This window comes from Ambystoma mexicanum, chromosome 2q (genome assembly GCF_040938575.1).
Source record: "Ambystoma mexicanum isolate Mex_15411 chromosome 2q, UKY_AmexF1_1, whole genome shotgun sequence".
NCBI classification, from domain to species: Eukaryota; Metazoa; Chordata; class Amphibia; order Caudata; family Ambystomatidae; genus Ambystoma; species Ambystoma mexicanum.
Window position 1 is genome coordinate 1,167,246,897 of NC_090924.1, and position 22,384 is coordinate 1,167,269,280.

The 22,384-nt window shown below is 43.6% G+C and overlaps 1 protein-coding gene across 4 annotated transcripts in view; it reads right to left on the reverse strand.

Moving 5' to 3' along the window:
* DYNC1I1 (dynein cytoplasmic 1 intermediate chain 1) overlaps positions 1-22,384 on the reverse strand; it is a 2,709,604-nt gene that overhangs the window by 2,530,643 nt on the left and 156,577 nt on the right. For all 4 annotated transcript variants that reach the window (XM_069648550.1, XM_069648548.1, XM_069648551.1 and 1 more), the window contains exons 3-4: positions 12,360-12,479; positions 7,040-7,154 (exon numbers count right to left, since the gene is read on the reverse strand). In XM_069648550.1, coding sequence (XP_069504651.1) covers positions 7,040-7,154; positions 12,360-12,479 — 235 coding nt within the window. The remainder of the gene's footprint in view (positions 1-7,039; positions 7,155-12,359; positions 12,480-22,384) is intronic.

Below are 22,384 nucleotides of genomic sequence, written 5' to 3' on the forward strand. Positions count from 1 at the left end.
TCATACCTACCATATTTTCTGTGCTTACCTGGATTTGGAGCACATTGAACCTGCATATTGTGCTTACCGATATTTTTAGTATAATGTATGTGTATAATATATGTGTATATGCATATCCTGAAAATGCTGTTTGCAGTGGTCCTCTGTGTGTGTTTCCTTCCGTGTAGTCGGGGTGTTTACAGTCTGTGTGCATGTGTGTGAGAGAGAGAAAGACGTGTGTGTGCGTGTGGAGTTAATGTGGGTATATGTCTGGTTCTATGTTTAAGTGGGCTGTGTATGACTCTTAATTCTGAGAATATGTTTTGCATGCTCTTGTCTGAGCATATTGTCCATGCTTATGTGATTCCAACCATCATTCATATGGGTATTGTGATCTTTAATTCTGTGTATGCACATTTTCATGCATGTGTGGTATGTGTGCTTGTACGGTGTGCATGTATGTGGAGAGTATGGAGAGGTGTGCATTTTTCATTTGGAGTGAATTCAGGCATGTATTATGTTTACTTCTATTCCACATGTATTCGGTGCACACTGCTGGTGGTTGTCAAGCATGTGTCTGTGTGTTGTTCATGCTTCCAAAACCAGTCCTGGACAAGGACATATGTTGTGTACACCAAACCTCTGCCTTTTAATGACATGTATCACAGTCTATTCTGGATACTGTATGCGTGGTGTAGCATATCATGTTCTCTTCTGTGAGATTACATATCATATGGAGCCATATAGTCTCTTTGGCTGTGTGCCATGCTCACACACATCAAAGTGCATGCAAGCAAAAGACAGAGGTGGGTAGTGTTCTCGATGAGGAGAGGGGAGTGCCATTCCTAATATGGTCCTGTCACCTTTTCATATGCCAACACCTGTCGAGGCATCCACCAATTCACAAAGTGAAAAAGATCAGTGCACACGCATTCTAGCACTCATCAGTGTCAGTCTCAATTCTCCAAAATGTTTCATAATGTGTAACTTGTTATGCCGTCTTTCTATGGTTGTAGATTGGACCCGGAACCTTGCATTGACCTGCTCCTGGATTCCCTAACCTGTTTTGTGGCCTCACTTTAGGCACAGTTTGTCTTCAACACCGAACTGCTAACAATGATGCATGCCTTCTCATACCATGCAGTAATGTTTCTCTTAAGGCAACTTTTTCTCCATCCCTTATGTAGAATATGTTTTTCTTCTGGTGCATAAGTAGCCCACTACTTTTCCAGAGACTCCCATTTTGCTTTGTTTTGCCTGGGAGAGAGCGGAATCTCTGGACAAATAATTGTGTGTCTGTTTTCATTCATCAATGCAATATATACATCTGGCTTGTATCCTCTCTAAATCTAGCTATGAGACATTGCCCCAAAACTCCTGGATGGGGTTCTACCAAATAAAGATGCTGGCTTTCTGGCGAAGCAGGTTTTCCTGGACCACTTAGCTGCATTTGACACCACTTACCATGTGCCAGGCTTAAACGGGCTCAGTGGATCATGATGGGCCTGAATGTTCCAAGACCGCTGGTCTGAACCATGAAGAGTTCTACCAAACCATACTGGACATTCACAGCTCCTTCCCTAGCTACACTCCTGCATATGCGCTTCCTAGATCTCTTGGCAAGATCTAGTGTCCTCTCCACCAAGCAATACGCTCACTAGACAGACTTTATCTCCCACTCTGGGAATTGAAGAAAACCAACATAGAAAGGTAGGGGCCCCCATCCAACCCAACAGGCTAAGATGCTGAAATGTATATATATGCCAATTAGTGTCAAAATCTACGCTCAATGGGCCTCATTACGAGTTGCCCGGTAAAACCGGGTAAAACCGGGTTCATTACCGGCCTGCCGGAATGAGCGGGTCCGTGCTTGTATGAACCCGGTAATAGCGGGTGATTATGAGTGCGCGAGCACACGCGTCCCCCCATGCCGGTAGTGGCAAAACCGCCATGCCGGTAACGGGCCACCAACCCCCCTATACCGGCATTGCAGGTACCGCCCATTCCGTAACCGCGTCATAACAACCACTAATCACCGGCACAGTAATACCGGCACGGTATTACCGTGGTCACAAAAAAGGACCTGGAAATTACATCATCGCGCAGGAACGGGAAATGAGCCGGCAGCCATCTTTAAAAACACAATCCATTGCCGTCCTCTGTAACCACCACTACACTCGTGTTGTTGTGTGCCACAACTGAAGCAGGATGTCGAAGGCCACCAGTAAATCCTCCCAAAGGAAGAGGAAGCAGGTTTTTCTGATGCTGAACTCACTATGCTTGCTAACACCCTCGAACAGCATGCAGACACAATCAGGAGCACAGACCTCAAGCATGCGGCCCAAACCAAAAATAAACAGGACTGGCAGGAGGTCGCTCAGAGGGTGTCGGCAGTGGGGAGCACCCCAAGGAGTGTACATTACTGCCGGAAGCGCTGGGACAACCTACGCCTCTGGGTCAGGAAGATCCTGGCGGAGAACAGGAGGGCCGCAATGGCGACAGGCGGTGGCCCACACTCCCCTGTGAAGCTCACCGCATGGGAGGAGACCGCAAGTGCATTCATTGACCCGGGATCCATAGAGGGAATAGGAGACCAGGAGTTCGGCGCTGCAACTACCACAGAGAAAGGTGAGTGAACCATCACATCCACGTATACCAAAACATGATGTGGCACAACTGATGTGGAAGTTAGACTAGGCAAGGCAATGGCCCTCATTACAAGTCAGGCGGTGGACCATGGTGCTATTAGCACCATGGTCCATTCCGGATTCCGCCATGGTGGATGGCGGAATTACCGCCCCATTCCAAGGTGAGTGGGGCGGTAATTCCCCATTCACCCTTCCCCATTCCCATTTTTGCCCCATAGGGCATAATGGGGATGGGGAAGGCGCTAATTACGGCACTGTAAATTACGGTGCCGTAATTAGCACCAAGGTCGCTTAGCGCCTTGGACTTTAACGCCTGCAAAAAGCAGGCGTTAAAGTGTGAATCAGGCGTTAAGGGTTAACGGCGCCGACGGCGCCGTTAAACCCTTAACGCCTGACTTGTAATGAGGGCCAATGCATGTTCCAAGGCTACATCAACACATCCATAGAATAATGAGTGCCACACCCTGCACCACACGCATGCTGAGTGAAAATTCCAATCCCAACAGAGGTGCAACATGACCCAACCATGCCCATGGGACCCACCACACAGACACCAAACCAATGCTATGCCACCAGCCATGCATTGATTGCCAACATGTCCCCTCAGTACACCAAATGCCACACACCAGAAATGAAATGATGCCTGAATGTATGAACATATCACACCGCAATACATCATAGCTGCCATTTGACAACATCACTGATGACCTGCATCTCTTCTATCTCCCAGGCACTGATGAGGAAGGTGGAACACAGGACAGGGGTGCGAGTACATCCAGTGCACGCAAAGGGACCAGGGCCACCGCCACCCCCCCATCCAAGAAAATGCCTGCAGCAACACCCAGTGTGCCACGCAAGGCATCAACCCTGCAGGGGGCACCTGCAGCGACAGAACAGCAGCAGGCACCCACAACAGTGGGAGCCGTTCCGCCAGCCACCACGGACATTGTGTCCACAGAGGTGGATGATGAGGCTGGAATCATGTGTGGAACACCCACCCCAAGACCCATTGCCAGCCCCCACCCACCTGCGGAGTCTGAAAGCCTGGACGATCCGTGTCTCCATGACTCTGACCTTGGAGAATCAGACATTGGGATCTTCCTGGAGGACAGTGCCCAGGACGAGGACCCCACGCAGGTGCCTTCCACCACCCTGCCCGCCACCACCTTGCCAGCCACCACCCTGCCAGCCACCAGTACACCTGCGGCTGACACCTCCTTCGAGGCTCGCCTGGCAAGGGTAGAGGCCTGCCAAGAGTCAATGCTACAAATCATGCATCGACAGGTCGACGCTGGGAATGAGGCCATGAGGGCCATAGCCACGGCCATTGTAGCCAATACAGCTGCTGTGGAGGCATCTACGTGTGCATTCAGGGAGTGCATGGGGTCACTGACACAGGCCCTTCGTGCAAACATCCCGCAAATGCAGCGGCAACACCTTGGCCCAGCCATGGGACTGACAATAGACACCTCCACTACAACAACCCCATCCACCTCGGTGCAATCGAGCCCTGTGCGGTTAACGCGCAGGAGCGCACGGCGCTCGGCCATGGCACCCCCAGACCCAAAAGTCTCAAAGAAATAACAGTATGGCCAATGACAATGTGAAGAACTACATTGGTGAAGAGAACACTGTTGCACACATGGGGACATTTGGGATCTGTGGGGTGGGTGAGGGAGTTTGTTGGGTATTTTCTGGAGTTTGTGGGGTGGGTGAGGGAGTTTGTTGGGGTATTTTCTGGGGTTTGTGGGGTGGGTGAGGGAGTTTGTTGGGGTATTTTCTGGGGTTTGTGGGGTGGGTGAGGGAGTTTGTTCGGGGGGTTTGGGGGGGGGAGTGGGCACATTTTTGCAGTTTTAAATAATACACAAGTTGTGAGAAGAAAAATCCATGGCTGGACATTGTTATTTTTCGTGTGCATCCATTTAATGTGTTACGATATTCAGTGCCCAACTCCCAACATTCCCTGCGTGCATGTTCACATTGGCCCAGTGACTGACTGACACAAGTCTTTCATAGTCCCTGTGTTTCAGAAGTATACGTGAATTAGTGCTTGGCGTACAGCATGGCCATCCCGTGCATCACGTACTGGCAGGGGGGCTACTTCACCTCTGTCTCCATCCTCATCATCCTCACCCGGCGCATGCATGTCAATGTCAGGTGGCAGTGGTACATTTCTCCGGACGCACATGTTGTGCAGCATGACACAGGCCATGGTGATCTTTGCCACCTTCTCAGGCCTATATAGGAGTGCCCCACCAGACCTGCTGAGGCAGCGGAACCGCCCCTTCAACAGGCCAAAGGTCTGCTCAATCACAACACGGGTACGGGTGTGCACACGATTGTACTCCTCCTCATGGCTGTTCTGCGGGTTACGCACAGGGGTGAGTAGCCACGGCCTGAAGGGATATCCTCCATCACCTGCAAGCAGATGCAAATAGGTGTGTGTCACTCTGAACTGCCACATTCAGGGAGCACAGTCATGGCGGCAACTATTTGGTGTGGCCATGCACATGTCCCTGTAAGCATGAAAAAATGTTATCTAGGTGCAATCTATACTGTCATGAGGTGTGGTAGTCTGGATGGCGTTCAATAGATGATGCAGGGTGTAATCATGCATGCTGAGGCAGATATGCTGTGGTAGTGCAACAATGTTTTGACTCCAATTCATGCTGTTCATTATTTACTATGCATGGTCACACCGCCCACATTGCCACACTTGCCATCCTGTTCATTTATGCATTGCTTGCCATCACCATGGTGGCCTGGTTGTGCCTCTTACTTGTTCTCATCAATATGCATTATTTGTGATATGTGGCCCAGTGAAGTGTCAAGTACCGTTTGACTGGTTCAGGTCAGGAGTCTTTGGCTCTGCATGCATTCTCCAATCACCGGCTATTCCCACCCAGGTGCAGTATTCCCCCCCTTATGCATCCCCACACATCAGTACTCCAAAGCACTGCCATGGGACGGTTGTGCAACTCACCAAGCAGCCGGGCACGTGGTCCAGCATGCCGCTCCATGTGATGGGGTAGCGTGGAATTACCCAGTAACATGGCATCATGTGTTGATCCAGGAAATCGGGCGCAGCAATGGGTGATGATCTTCCTGGAGTCACATACCATTTGCACATTGATGGAGTGGTATTGCTTGCGATTGCGGTACACCGCCTCTATGGCATGGGGGACTACCAATTCCACATGGGTGCAGTCGATGGCACCGACACAATTGGTCATGCCTGCCAGTGCATGGAAGCCTACTTTGGTTTCGGCTATCTCCTGGGCAGTCCGTCGTAGGGATATGTGGGTGCTTGCGTGCTTCAGGAGGGCATCCAGCACTTGGTTCAGCATGCGTGAAAATAGTGGTTGTGAAACGCCATGCAGCTGGCCCACTGTGTGTTGGTAGGTGCCTATGGCCAGGAAGTGTAGCACAGACACCACCTTTAGTAGTGGGGGGATGGCAGTGCGTATTCCTATGGCTGGCAATGTCGTTCTGTATCATGTCCACTATCGTGGTGATGGTGTCACGGTCCAACCGGTACAGGGTGTGGATCTGCTCAGGGGTTAGGTTGAATGGGCTGGGTGTGGTGCGAGGGATTGGTGGCTGCCTACGAGGCACTGGTGGCTGCGCTGGTGGTAATTGCTGGCCCTGTCTCACCCTCCTTCTCCTCCTGCATCTCCTCTGTGCTGCCTGTTGTTGTTTCTGTAGTTGTTGTTGCTGCTGTAATTGTTGTTGTTGCTATTGTTGCTGTAGTTGTAGCAGTATAGGCATGTCCTCCAGTGCCATGATTGCAACTGCTAGTGTTAGCATTTTGGTGTAGGAAGGGGTGTGGTGTGTAGGTGTGCTCCTTTTGTACTGGGCCACTCTACATTGCCTACACCTGTGGGGGGGGGGTTGTGGTGTGTGGGTGTGCTCAGTTTATACTGGCACAGCCTCCATTGACTCCACCTGTGGGGATTGTGTGCACCTGTGGCAGCTGCCTTGTATCCTGCTTGCTGTTTGCGGGTGGTCTGAGATGCCTGTATGGCCGGCATCGTGCAGGCCGTGATTACCGGCTCTGCGATGTCTGTATTTGCATGAATGCGTGGGTTGGAATTACCCCCTATTACCGGCATGCCGGTATTTGCTCCCTGAAGGTCCGTTGTTTAGTGTGCCGCTAATACCGGGTTTGCGGGTCGGAATGCAACGGGATGGTAAACGATGCCGGTATTACCACACCGGCATCGTTTTTGCCTTGCCGGCATACCTCGTAATGAGGCTGTGTTTTTATGTGCATCCACTCACTCTGCACATCGCTGGGAGAGAGGGTAGAGTTACATGAATAATACATTAAAGAAATAATTGAACTAACATGTACACTTAAATGACCAATCAGACCATACTACAGGCAAAGTCAAGGAATGTTATCCAACTACCTAATGGAGGTTCTGGTGATATACCAATACTTTGCAGGAGAGCCTCTGTCTCGCGCCGTTTGCGATCCAGGTCTGTGTCTTCTTGCACTTGTTCAGTTGTGAGCTGCAGGTCAGTCTTTTGAAAAGGAGAGATAACAAAATAGTTTATGATGCAAAAGGATGCATGTTATACATGCTATACAATGGCATACATTGCAGACATAATGTACACATTATTATGCATATATTGTAAAGGGCACACCCCCCGGTCATGACTACTGAGCCAACAACTCTTTTTTTTTTCTCCAAGACACACACAATAACCTTTTGGGTAAATTTGGGATTTAAAGCATATTTCCCAAAAATGCTGACAAATATAAATATAGGTGTTTAGATCTACATGATGCAACTCAAACCCCAGTATGTCTAACAGTACCTACAGAATCACCCGTTCAGTGCCTTAGCAATGATGTTTACATGCTCAGGATAATAATTACTGTGAATGACTCAGGGAGATTTATGCTAAACAAAAAACATGTTTATATCGGCAACTGTCAGAATTTTGGAGCATTCAGGGAATAGATGCACATGTTCAATATTTTACCAAAGCAGAAACAGTGAATTACTGTGCAGAGTTGCAATAGAAATCATCAAGTGATCTATCATGAGTTTGGCGGTAACCCTTAAATGCCACGGTAGTGCTATTACTGCTGCATTTAAGGGTCCTCCAAATCATGGGCTTGGCGGATTTGCCCCCAGCTTATAGCTGGGGGCAAATCTGCTGCAATTCTGCCGATTTTCGGAGCTATTACCGCCAGCGGTAATAGTGCCAAACATTCTCCATTGGGCCCAATAGGGAATGGGAAATTCCAGAATGGGCCCAATGGGGAATGGGGACTAACCGTTCTGCCAAACCCGTGATACAGCGTTAATAGCACCGGGGGGTTTGGCGGTAGGGCTAATAGCCCAACTCGTGATGAGGCCCGCCTTTTGAGCACTGTCTACACTTGAGTTTTCTTTTGAAGAGAACGGCTGTCAGACCCAGGAAGGGAGGGATGGGTGGAGCATAAGGACTATGAAGAGTTGAGAGGTAAAAAGAGGAGACCCCTGAGTAATCTGCCATTACCACCCATCACCCCTACCTCGGCACATTCCTTGCTAAAGATATAGCAAGCCCTGTAAACCAAACATTGGCTGAAAACAAAACCAATGACGGAAATCCACTGATTGCATGGACAAGTGAAGAAAGGGTCCAAGGCCAGTGCATTCAAATCATCTCTTATGGTGTTTCCATCAGCCTTGGTCATGATACCCGCAGTCCCATGAATAGCCTTTTGCAAAGTGTTCATGCCTCTTTGAAAACTGTACAAAATATGCTCACTCACTTTCTCACAGAGGGTGAAGGGGATGTTTAATCAAGATATCATCTACTACAGAAATTGGCTCCTCTGGCATTGCAAAATGGAACCTGCACAGAGTTGGACATACATGAATTCTGTGCTGAGATTAAAGTTTTTTTGCAGAATTTCGCTAGCAGCTTCTTACTGGAACCAGTTTTCATAATTTGTGATATGAAATTGGAATATCGAATGAGCTCACTTTTTCTTGCAGAATTTCTTGAATCCCTACCCATTATCCCATTTTACCAGTCATATCACCACAAGTGATGATTGTGTGATGGTCTTTGAATTGTAATGATTCTTTAGCATCTTCTGTAATTGTCTCTAGGAGGACAATACATTCTTCCGAACCTTGGCAATTGGCGTACACAATAATGATTCTAACTGGTGTCCACCGCCATTGATTCTCATGTGCTTATATCCCATGCTTCGGTAGATTGGCAGATTTCCAACCTACATGAGATCTGGCAGCCACCTGAATTCCTTCCTTTTTCACCAAGCTCTACTGGTTTGAAGAAATGCAGGTACGCCCCCAAGACCCAGACATCTAAAATGCATGTCTACTTCAGGATGAACAGATCATGATTTATTAAAAAGGCCATCAGATCAGGGTCCAGTAGTTTGTGTGCAATGCCAGCTATATTCCAAGTTGATAGTATAGAATTCCTCCATATGCGGTGGTGGTCTTCCTCCCCTTCAGCTAACCCTCTGTTTAATTTAGCTAATCAGTCAGTAATGTTCTTCAACTCTGGTGGCTCGTCGCCTCTTTCTTCACTTATCATTCTATTTCTTCCTGCAGATTTTGCCTCCTTATGTATAGATGCTGGAATAGTTGATACTGTAGAGTAATTCCTATTAATCATGGAGAACATTTATGGCAAATTATGTGATCCTATTATATTAAACTTTGTGAGGTCTTTGATGATTATAACAGGTGTTTTGATGGTAAATGATCTTGCATAGAGGAGTTTGTGGTTAATCTATCCTTGGGACATTGAACCACTGCCACTGTGGGGCTCACTTTCCCTTCCATCCTTACCTCCTTAGGCATGGATGCCATTTTTCTCCTGTGAGAATAACCCAATGTCTCCTACAACATTTTATTTCAAGGTCATTTTACCTTGTCCTTAATATAGGGGTTGCCGCTGGTAGATTTATCCTGTTTCTACTGCATAGACTCATCAGTAGATCAATCTTCCGCAGAAAGGGGATTAGACTAGTTGCACCACCTCCTATGAGGATGGTGTTTCGATGTTCTCCTTCTTACACATACTGGATCCTTTTTTGCTAACTTGAGGTTAGACCTTTTCATTGACGAGTCCATTCACTGAATTGAGTGTTTAGCTAGTTGTAAGCTTTGTTTATTAAGTTTTCATTTTTTATTGTGTTAGTTACAGGGTAATGTATAAAATCAGATTTCCCATCATGTACTAGACACAGAATTTCTGTTTGACTGTTCACATTCATATCATTCCCCTCCTTGCATAACTTTCCCTTTTCAGTGCTGCCAATGATGAGGTGTGTTGGTTACTGCACCTTCACACTCGATATTCAGCTCTCATTCTGATATCTCTTTTTTTGTGTTGCTCGTTCCGACAGCTGAGTCTCATTAACTGGATTCATCACAGACTCGCTGGGTTTGCACCCTCCCCCGAGTTATCGACTTTACTTCGGAGCTTCATTGCGTTCACTTCCCTCACTCTTCTCCAAACTTTCAATTGTCAATACCTGACCTTTCTCTTCCCTCTGCTGTTCAACTTGCAGTGCATGAATACCTGAATTTAGCAGATCTTTGAGGCCTAATATCATTTCCACCATAGCTGTTATTTGGCCGATGACAGCTCTTAGGGAAAGAATCATATTGTTCAGGTCTTTTACCGAAATGGAATCACTTTGAGGGTGAAATACATCTTTCACTTCCTTAGCAGACTCAAACATTGTTTTTTTATGGTCAGTAGTAGCTGCATGTGCTACCTCCTGCAATACTCATGATCTTTGCTCCTGGGTATTGGCATTGTTGGGCAGTTTCATATGCTCACATGCTCGTTCTATGACACTGACCTGACAGGAATTTAGGGGACCTATTTGGCTCTCTGGTGACACAACTGGCAGATCTCTTTTCCTCTTCATTGCGTCCACTGCGCCCATCAGATAATGTTGTTACCACTCCATGAACATTTCTGGAGATGGTCAGGAGTAAAAAGACCCCATCAATCTAATACTTATTGCTTCACTCCTCTCAAATACTGTTGTGAATGGGTCAGTGGAATATACTGGTTTCTGTGCAACCTTGCTTGTTCAAGACGTCAGCTCTAATGCATTCTCGCTCTTGGTTCTCTTCCTCCAACACTACTTTCTCCATTTCAGCATGCATGAAGTCCAGCTTTCTGCTGGGACATATATTATGTATCAGACATAAAGTTGAGGTTAGCTTGTGACCTTCCTCGTGTGCACTTGGGATGCCCAAATTGTATCTTGTCACAGTGCGAGAGCATCCCTTACTTTTGATCTCAAACGCTTTAGATAAATCAGGAGATTTAGTTGATGCCAGGCTAAGAATTGTATTTATTCTCGATAGTTTGCAGTTTTCACTCATGACCCATTCTACCTTTTTTACTAGCTTTGGGTCGGGCTCCACTCTTTTTTTGTGTGGCTCTTATGTTCGACAAGGAGTCCTGCAGTAACTGGTTATTCATGGGTCACTTACCATTTCCCTCAGCAAATATTACTTTTTCCAAAACTCTCAGGTGATGAGTTCCTCTCTGTCTTGTCCCCTTTCATCTGTTTATAATCCCTCCCCTGGTATTGCCCTGCAAGGGTCAAGTATACACGTTATGGCTCTTCGAACCTTCCAGGCCTGGTACATGCTAATCGGCCAGGCTGTTTCTAAACAAAAATCGCTTCTGCTATGACCAAACAGGAAGACCATAGGAGCACAGACAGCATGCTTAACCTGCATTTGGAAACAGACTCATTTCCGTTTCCAAATCGTGCAGGACACTCATCGCCATTTTTCTAAAGACTCGCACCACAATAGAGACTAGTAACTCCCAAAGCGTGTGTCACAGTTTGGTGGACTATGGAAGAGTATTTTATGCATAAATGATGCAAACCTTAAATTGAGCATTGAGATGGTAAGCACCAGTCTGGCTGAAAGACTGAAGAAGGATCTTGGATTGTATATTTTTACATAGATCTGATAAAAAGTCATGGTTGTTTTAAGGATTCTATAGTATCTTTTAGTACCCTTCTAATTTGTTTCCCATCTGCTAGGTGCACATCTTATCTTTCTGATATCATTCATTACTGCCATAATCTAACTGTGATCTTGCTGTTTACACAAGTAAGCTGCAATGTTTAACCTTGTATAAACATTAACCTGATAAATGAATTGTATTCAACTAAACAAGACATTACCTTGATTAATTGATCTTCAACATAGTGTGAATGTATTGTATTTACAAGTCGCTGGGGTTTTTGTGCGGTCATGAAACCAAACCGCAAAGAGGAAGCAAAGTAATTGGATGCCTTATACGTGATATGATACAATATGGCATTTATAATGCGCCTGTTTACAAGTGTTTCTAGAATTAAACATAATAGTGAAACATCATGAATATAGACGAGACCCGGACGTCTAATGTACACAATGAGATTAAATGTGCTACACAACTGTTTCTTTCAGGCACCCTGTCCCATTCCAATAATGTGTCATAGAAACACGCAAGGACACCCTTGATGATTTGGCCCGACTCCTTTGAGCCCTACATAGCAAAGTAAATGATGAGGGATCAAGGAAGTCATAGGACAAAAGATCTGGAGAACCATACGTTTTCAACCCCACTCAACCAATCCATTTCAACAGTGGCCTTGCAAAACATGCGTATAATAGTGAGAACTGGGCCTCTTATTAAGATGAATGTATTGAAAACGGAATGCACCTCTTTCTTTTTCCTTTCTTCTTCTTTCCGTTTTTTCTCTTCCCGAATTTGGGCAAGGCGTTGCTTTTTTCGTTCCAGTTCAGCCTTGAGGTCACTTTTGTCAGTTGACATTGCGGCTTCCTGTTAAAAAGAGAGGTGGTGAAACACATAATTATAATAATGCTATTATAATATTTCAGACCCTTACAAAAACCCTAGTTTGCTTGTGAAACTAAACATTATAGTCAATGCTAATGTCTAGGCCTTTTCTGGATGGTAATAAAGTTAGGTACATATACATGTTTTACAGTTGATAATAGTGAAACAAATTCAATTGTATGTGTAATTAATTAATACAAATGTTTATTTTTTAATGTGTTGTTTTCCTAACAATGTAGAATGCATGTGTCAATAACTGATATTAAAAAGTTAAAAGACTGAATAAGCACTGCTAGTATTCGATCTTCAACCTATGTATTGAATAAAGAATTGTGCCAAAGAGAGTAGACCAAACACAATCATACCAGCAGCTTATTCAAGCTCCACCCAAGGTATATATCACTTTAATAAGATGTCCTTGGGCTGGATGCGCTATATAAATGACAAAATAAATAAATAAATAATGCTCTTCTATTCCCAAGATGCACACTCCCATTCCAAAAGCCCACACTATCAACAAGTTTAGGTTATTTTTTATTCAATTTGAATAATTGATCCGTGTTGATGACTAATAATTTTTTATCCATCACATTCACCCAAAATGCTAATAATATGAAAGCAAGAACATATTATTTAATCCAAAAGTCATCAAACCGGGAGGATAGCTCAGGGGCAACGTGTTTGTCTTGGAAGCAACAAAACACAGAGCAGCACAGGTTTGAATCCTGATCCCTGCATAGAGAGTTGTCTCCAGTATTAAGTGAATTATAATTGATTTAATTAAATTAATTGGGGAAGGGGACAGTAAAGGAAAAGCATACAGTATTACCACTAACTAAAGTTTACTGACATGATAAATGCATTCACATTAAATGGCATTTATTAAAACACTGAAGACAACATGTAGATACAGCACAATACATTAATGGCCCTCATTACAAGTTTAGTGGTGTGGGAAAAAACTGGAGGTAATTCGGTTATCGCCACATTTCGAGCAACGCCATTTTATAATTTTTGGCAGAATTACCATGTGAATTTTGCAAATATTCATAGGAAAAATGGCGCATTCACCTCCAACTTGTTGCTAGAGTCAAATCCTCCACTTTGCCTCAAAGAATCGATGGTTTTACTGCACAGTAATTTCACTAGTGGTAAATACACCAGCAATACCATAGAGTCTATTGGACGCCACAAATGGAGAATTAACACTACTTGTAATAGCTCCACAGGACCAACTGGCAGTAACAGTAATGGAGTTTGGTGGTATTTTGAGGAATTTACCACTGGAATACTGCCAAACTCGTAAGAGGCCATTTATTTCATCAGGTTATGGGAAAGTAAAGGCAACCTGTCCAGTATTCCATCTCACTAAACTCTGCTAATATCAACATTTTATACCTAAACCCCCACATCTTTATTTGCATCAAGGACAGGCAAGTTGGTGTTGGAACAGGCAAGCAACCATGTACTGAAAAGAGGTGAAAGTTCCCTGGGTCTCCACAGATCCCTTGCCCATTAGCTTAAGCTTCACCAGGTTCCTGTTCATCTTGTAAAGCTTCATCAATTTATGTGGTGAGTCCTCATAGGATTTCAGAAATGCATCAGTCATATTTAATAGTTTGTCTGGGGGGTATGATCAGCATCTCTTCAATGCAGTGGTTATATGCCTCTAGTCCACCATGTCCTTTTGGCCTTCTGTGTCTATATACTGCCCCACAGCCCAATGAGAGAAGATTTCACATTCTACCATTTTAGTTGAGAGCTGGATATAGTCAGATGTTTATATGTGGATATGTACAGAGTACACTCCAGGACTCTGTACATATCCACATATAAACATCTGACTATATCCAGCTCCCAAATGTCACGAGCCTTCTCCATCTCCGAAAGTTACCATCTGTCAATCCTTGTAGGTCAAAGAGTCTCTTGTTCTTATTAATTAATAAAGCATTCAGTGTATTTTTATCATTCTTTTTCAGCGCCTAGTCAAGTTGACTGCCAGGCCATTTATTTGTTCTTGTATCCTTGTTGTGAGGGTATCTCCATATTGTGGTTGTATTGGAGTTTTCTAAAGGGTGCAGGATGTGTCGTTTCTGACTAAATTCCTTGCATACCCTTTCCTGCAGACAATGTACTTTAAAGTGAAAGATTTGCTATGGCTTTTATTCTATGTAAAATATATGTCCAGCTCTGTTCATTTATTGTTGTATATGTTATTGTGTGACCCCCATCTGATTAAGAAGACAAAAGCGTATGTATTTTACCATTTTACCATAATATTTTTAGTTACTCCATTGAAAGGTATCAAACATAACATAATATAACAGGTGTATTTGTAAAATGCATGTTCACCCCCGAAGGGGCATCTTGGCGCTAATAACAGATGTTTATTGTTACCCAACTTAATAGTACTCATTTTATTGACCTCAGAAGGATGAAGGGCTGAGTGGACCTGCCGGGATTTGAACCTGTGACCATGAGGTCAAACACAGGCCCCTCTAGTGGGTGCATTAGTCCACTGAGGCACAGACCCAGCTGAAAAGTTTGTATTTTGCCCACATTTACTCAAATATGTATGAATGTTTTATCAGTACTTCTCCTCCCTGACCCCAAGGTATTCATATGAATATCCATAATTCCCCAAAACCCAAATCTCAACACACCCTCCCTTGCTCTCCAATTCCCTCCCTACCAGACCACGTTACTATCTCCAGTGCCATGTGGTAATAGGCCTCATTACAAGTGTGGCGCTCGGGTAAAAAGGGTGCCGGTTAGATTACCGGCACCCTTGTTTCCGAACCGCCACACTACGAGTCTGCCTGCCGGGGCCGTCGCACCCGGCAGGTCAAACCTGCCGGGTGCAGCGGCCACGGTAGGAAGACTTTTCACATAATCATCAGCACCGTTAGCAACGGTGCCGGTGCTTCCGTCTCCCCATTCCCATAGAATCCTATGGAACTCTATGGGAATGGGGAGTTACAAAATCCAGCACCGGATTCGGTGTTACAGGGTTGGCAGAAACCAGCTGGTCGCACCGGCGGGTTACCAATAACCATGTAATGAGGCCCAATGATTTTTTTCTATATTTCTACAGTACTCCCAGTTGTTTCCAATACTTATCCCCCTAGGTAAATGTTACCTTTGAACATTTTGGTTGTTTTTGTTTTTTATTGTGTCCCTGGTATATTTCCCACTTTGTTCACATCCTTAAACTGGCTCATCACTTGTTCACATCTATGTGCTATTGTACAAGCACATTTCTGGGAAATTTCTTAGGCATATTTAAATGTCTTATTGTGAGCCATTTCTAATAGAAATTGACATCCCTGATGTTCAAAAAAATACAAATACTTTAACACATACTTTAATAATACCCAATAAACCACAAATCTCACTGAAGCCAACCTCTTGATATTCCCCAATAATCCAAATTATATACCCAAAATGGTATTTGAAGGGTTAGTGAACAGCCCTGCTGCCCAATGAAAAATATAGCTCACTCTTGGGCTGACCTTTGAGGTGGATCTATTAGCGAGACAAAGGGTAGGCTTGCTCTTCTTCCAATGTCCAATGAGGATTTGAATGCTAGTGCTTGTTTATAATGGAGCAAGAGCCATGTGGCAAGTAAACACCATATATGAGGCTCCACATCTATTGGTGGTGGTCCCCACAGCCTGTGTGTAACTCTTGAGGTGTATAATGTCCCTTTTGCAATCCTTCAATTGCACATAAACATGTGCAATTGGGTCCTATACCACTGCAGCAAGTATATACGTTCACTTGCCACTCATTCAAGGCCACAAGTGTATATTCTGGTTTGTTACATTTTAAGAGGCTCTAATGTATGTCAATCAAGTTAATATTACACAATCAGCAAGGTTTTATGTATACACAGGGTCATCATTTCACCAAAATGCCATGGGGTAGCGGACGTGACATCACATGACCCTTGACCTCTGATGATATCACCGGAAGTGATGTCATTTGACCCCACCCCAAAGTGACATCACAGGAAGCGATCGAACACAACCGTTTACCCCTTGAAAAAACAGGAAGTGGCATCCCATAGCATTGTTTCTAAGTACACTATGAAAAATATGGTTACATCACTGTAATGTGATATACATTTCATACAAGCATGGATCACCATATGTATCAGCAGAAAAAAACATGCAATAACTGCAACTTTGGAGGATTTTGTCTGCATTGTGAATTTGAGGTATTTAATAACATACTAAATCAGTGACTCACCCCTGAAGTGTGCCTACAATAAACCTTTAATGAGTCTAGCAATTATTTTATAAAATTCCAGAAAGACAAATTATTTGTTATTCCAATTATTTCTTATTTAAAGTCAATGCTCAAAGTGTTACACTTGTGGAACCCCCTGTTCTTTTTAAGAAGCCTGAACAAGAATGCGAGCCACTCTAGAAACAAAGAGCCACATGGCATTGGCCACAGCCCGTCAGCTTCAATTTGTAAAAAAGAAAAAGGTTTTTTTATTTTATTTCTTTTTTAGGGGTATCAATGGAAACCTCAGGGGAAGCAAGGGAGACCTCAGGGGTCACAAGGGAGACCCCTGGTAATCCCTAAATGACGTCCCTGTGTATGCATATGTATGCATCTGAAACATGGCTTGAAGATGCTAAATGTTTGTTCAGTTACTGTTCTTATAGCAGAATGTATTTTTTTTATTTGGCAGTTATATGGTTATACAATAACATTTAACCAAAAGAAACAAAAAGAATAGAAAAACAGACATATCATTAAGACATACAATTTCCTAAAATTCAAACGTCACAAACGTTTAAAACACATCCATTTTTTTAAAAAAGAAGAGCAAATCTTAATGCACAATTTCAATTGATTCATCTAAACATGTTAAGAAACTAAACCATGTTAAAATATTTAAATTCATCATAATACAATTTGTCAAGCAACCTCCTGTTGTTTTTCCAATTGCAGTGAATTTAAAAAACCTGTGACTGCCAAAACAAGAGAGGTGGTTCGACCAACAAGACAGCAAAGTTCCACAAAGTGCCCTGATGCCCTGAATCCAGAAGGGAAATATAGTTCATGTTTCCCTTTGGAGGGCTGGGCATAAAATTACAAGGTGCTCAAGTGTCACCACTATGTTTTCAGCATTGCAAAAACAAAATGTGGCCTGGTTATTAGATGTCTTACCCTGTCGTACCAACACTTCCATCGTTGGAGCTAAGTTACACCTGAATGTTACAAAATCTTGTCGGACAGTCCGGTCTGGATAAATCGACAGATGTGGAGCAAGTACACCCAGAGGTTTATGATGTAATTTCTAGCCTTTTAATGATACGTACGAGTGAAGAAAGTTAATTGTGGATGCCATATCATGGTCAAACAAGACCCTTTTGTATTGAATTTAAATCGGTAAAGAGGCAGAGTTCATTCACTGGACATAAAATCTTATAATAAAGAGAGATTTTTCCATAAAGCTCGACATTTAAGTGAATATAATCCAAGCTCATGCCTCACTGCTGGAAAGGGGATCCCACGCAATACCTGCAAAAGCTTCCTGCACATCAACCCTTCAATAGCAGACAGGATGTCAAAAGCCCAGGCAGGAAGGATTTCAAAACCATACAGAATTTTGACACTATCTTCCCCTCAAAAAAACGTACACGGGGAGGAAAGAAAATGTGCCATATTAACATCTGCCCGGATCAACTGATTGCTAAGTGCCACACCTTTAGACATTACCCATTCTTTAATGTGCACTTTACGCTTAATGGAAAAACTGTGAAAACCCAGGTAGATGAAGCTTATGACCTTTTCGGGGCAGTCTTGCCCTGCTCGAGAATTAAAAGATTTTGTTTTCCTCTTGGTTGTACAATGCATAATTTGTTTTTCTTACAATTTACCCTTAGATTATGAATCAAGGCAACGTTTATTAAGGCATCAACTAATCGTTGCAGACGGATCTGTGTGCAATCAAATATTAAAAAGTTGTCTGCAAAGGCAATCAATTCAGGTTTCAAATTTAGGATTTCCGGCGTAGCAATGCAGCACGACTTAAATATTCACCAATATCACTCATATAAAGATTAAACAAGTGTGGTGCGATAACACAGCCCTGCCTCATCCCTCTAAAGGTCGAAATCTTGCAAGACAAGGTACCATTCTGATTAAGAAGCATCTGTGTGTTGGAATTAGAGTATAATCCCACAATTAGATGTAGCAAACCGTAAGGAATACCCCTCCTCTGCAATTTTGCCAACAGTAGCCCCTGAATGACACAATCAAAGGCTGCTGAGAGGTCAATTGTTGCCAGGTTGATCAAGTCATATTTCTTATTCCATACCTGGCTTAATATAGCTTTAAGAGGAAAACTATTCAGGAGGGTACCAAGGCCCTTACAGAAACCCGTCTGGCCTGCCATTTTTCAATCCTACCCATCGCGTTTTGGCAGGTTTCAAGATGCTCCAACAGCAAGGACAAAAAGACCTTGCTGTCTGCATCGAGAAGCGCTATGGGTTGATAATTGGTCGGATCAGAACGACAAGCTTTTTAAATATAGGGAGAATATGAGCCGTCGACCAGGACTCAGGTAAAGAATGGGTATTCATAATATTCTGAAACCAAATTGTGCTCTAGCACCTTGAAGCATCTATTGTGCTAGACAGGATTACCAATAAAGATCTGAGACCAAATAACCAGACTCAAAGAATATGGCAAAATACTACTGTATTCTCAGTGAAAATAAAGCAGGGGAAACTGGCAGACATGAAACTGATGCTTGCACACCCACACACAAACTTGATTATACATAAGTTGTATACCCCAATATGCATCATTTATGACTTCATCCAACGTGGCAACCTGCAAAACCTATTGATGGGAAGGATTGGTTAGGGGAACATATGTACCTATGGTATACATAGGGGCTAGTACATCATTGGCTGCCTCTTATCTGTAAGGCATGCCTCAACCTACCTCTAAATACGTACAATACTGATTATAGCATAGAAAATGGCAGCGGATTGGTCTATGCAACATTGTATAGTAGGTTGCCCCATAGACGCCTTGATTGCTTGGTATTCCCACCCAACCTTGGACTTTCGGCTTGTTAGCAGCATGTAAGCAACATGAAACCCAGGTGCTTGAGTCACGTCAGATTACTCCCCTCTTTCCCAATTAGTTCATCATCTCTCATCAGTCCGGGCATAAACCAAAGTTTTGCATCCGTAGTTGACCTTGTAGCTTGCTCTCTGTTCTAGGACATTTGTGTAAGCACATCACTATCTTCATCCGAGGCTTAATGAACAGCCCTTGTTTTCGACTTTTCAATCACTTGTGAATCGACCACAAATGTGTCCATTTCAACCTCTTATTAACTGCAATTTGGTTTAATTATACTGGATGTTCTTGCTTCTCTTGGCCTCTAGACACTTGCTCACTCATCTTGTATAGATTTTATACACTTTGAATTGTGAAATACTTGGCTCTTTCAGATGTTTTCTTCTTCTTTAATCTAAGAGAAATATGCCCTTTGTACAGAGCTTAGCCATCCGCCTTTCTTTGTGCCTTACGATTATTCCTTAAAAATAGCATCCTTGATCCCAGGCCAACATAGACTTCTCTTTAATTTGCACACAAAACTGTTTCTTCAATATCTCCTGACTCTGCAGCCCTGGTCTGTCTCTGAGGTAGCTGCATTAAATCTTAACATCAACCGGCATCCATTTTCCTATTATGGCGGGCCTAGCCATGTTATATTTTCTCATCTTGCGTTACTGCATGTGTCATTCACCTTTTGTACTATGGCTACTCTTTCAAGGTAAGATAATAGTCCTTCTTCCCACCCAGTACTGGTGGCAACACGCCCATATACCAATAGCTGAGGTCTCTCCCAGCATTCGGGTTCTCCTGATCTTTCAGTCATATCTGAGCTGTCCATCCTCTTCAGTTCGACCATTTTTATTCGTTCGACAATTTGGAATGGATACAAATGTCTTTTGCTTGTCCACCCCATTCCACTTTCCATCCTCTTTGTTTTCACATAAGTATCTTCATATGGAAATGTTCCTCTTAATCGCCATCGTAAAGTTGCCCATTTTCCTTCTAATTGCCCTCTGGGTGTACACGCTGCTAGATGACACACATTCTGCATCTTGAGCAAGCATCTCTTTGCCAATAAATGTCCTTGCTGCGTTCGTGGCAGACGGTATTAAGGAACAGATATAGCAGCTTTCATCTGCCGTTCTCTCTCCCACCTCCTTCATGTGCTGATACCATAGATTACTTTTTAAATGGGCCGAATTATCAAGATATGGATTTATATCTTCGTGATCTTCCTCAACACCCCTTTTAAATCAAAATAGGTGTCTAGTCAGATTATAAAGGTTGCTGTTTGTGATTTCATTAGGGATAGTAAAAAATGTTTCATTGTCCCCCATCATGTCTGTATTGTTTCTTATAACATGTCTAAATGCAATAATAATCAGGAGAAAAACACAAATCATAATACAGAATGATATCACAATTATTATTCCTCGAAAACTCATGGATTATCTTGATGGCAATGGGTCTCTTATATTTATATAACTCTGTAATTCTCTATGGATCACACTTTTATATCAAGAACTTCAAGATGATTGCTATAATTATTCTGAAAATAATGTGATTATTCTTAAGATTGCCAAACAGCATTACGATGCCCACGTGTCTTCTTACTAAAGCAGGATAATACTGTAATATATAGGTGAAAACAGCATACAAGAATGTTTGTAGTGTTATTACAAAAGGTAACATAAAGATGAAATGTGCTTCTTTTTCTTTCAGCTCCGGTAGTTTAAAACATTGGGCCTCATTCCGAAATTGGAGGTAGCCATGGCGTTAATAGCGCCATGGCTGCCTCCAATAATGGTACCAAGTCCACCCTCATTCAATGGGGACTCACCGGTCTAGTCGGACCTTTGCGGGACCGGTAAATCCCCATTAAAAATACCATTCCCCATTCCCATTTGAGCCCCCATAGGGCTCAATGGGAATGGGGAAGGTGCAAATAACGGTACCGCAATTTGTGGTACCGTTATTTGCTCCCTGGACCCTTTGCGGCTCCCGCTAAGGCTGCCTGGTAAAACCAGACAGCCTTAGCGGGACCCGCAAAGGGACATCAGAATAAGGCGCAAAGGGATTACCAGCACCGGTGTCCTTACCGGTGCCGGTAATCCCTTTGCGCCAGCCTCGGAATGAAGCCCATTGACTCTTGAGCCTATCTAAGAAGTTTCAGGCAGGATAACTGCAAGTCGATTTATTTCTTAGCAAATATGAAAGATATCGGTCCTCCATTTAAAGCGATTTTGTGCTCTTCATTCTCCTTGTCTTTGCCTTTGACCATTGAACGAATCTGCATGCGTGGAACTTCTTCTCTTGCTTCACTGTCGGTAGCTGCAGGAGGGGTCGGGGTTACTCCTTTATATGGTTTGAAGTTGTGCAAGTGTAGCCAGGCTCGTCTTCCTTTTAATTTGGCTACTGTGGGGGTGAATTCTTCCACCTCATACGGTCCTTCAAAGCGGGGTGTATTCCAAGTGTGTACAAACATTCATATCAGCACCTGGTCCCCTGGATATAGACTGGGTTGCTTTAAGAAATCTTCTGCATCAATGGCTTGATTGTCTTTGTCACTTTTCTTTGACCTCTACCTCCGGTGTTTGACCTGTTGAGACATGAAAAAAACACTTGCAGTCATAGTTGTTAGATAATCATGCATCTCGTCACCTAGTAGCTTTGCTACACTATAGACATCAGTTTTTAATATAGTTGGAGGAGCAGGGGGTGGGAGGTTCTCCTGCGGCGTGCAGTCACCAGCTCATGAGGAGTTAGGTAGTGATCTGAGCCAGGCTGATTTC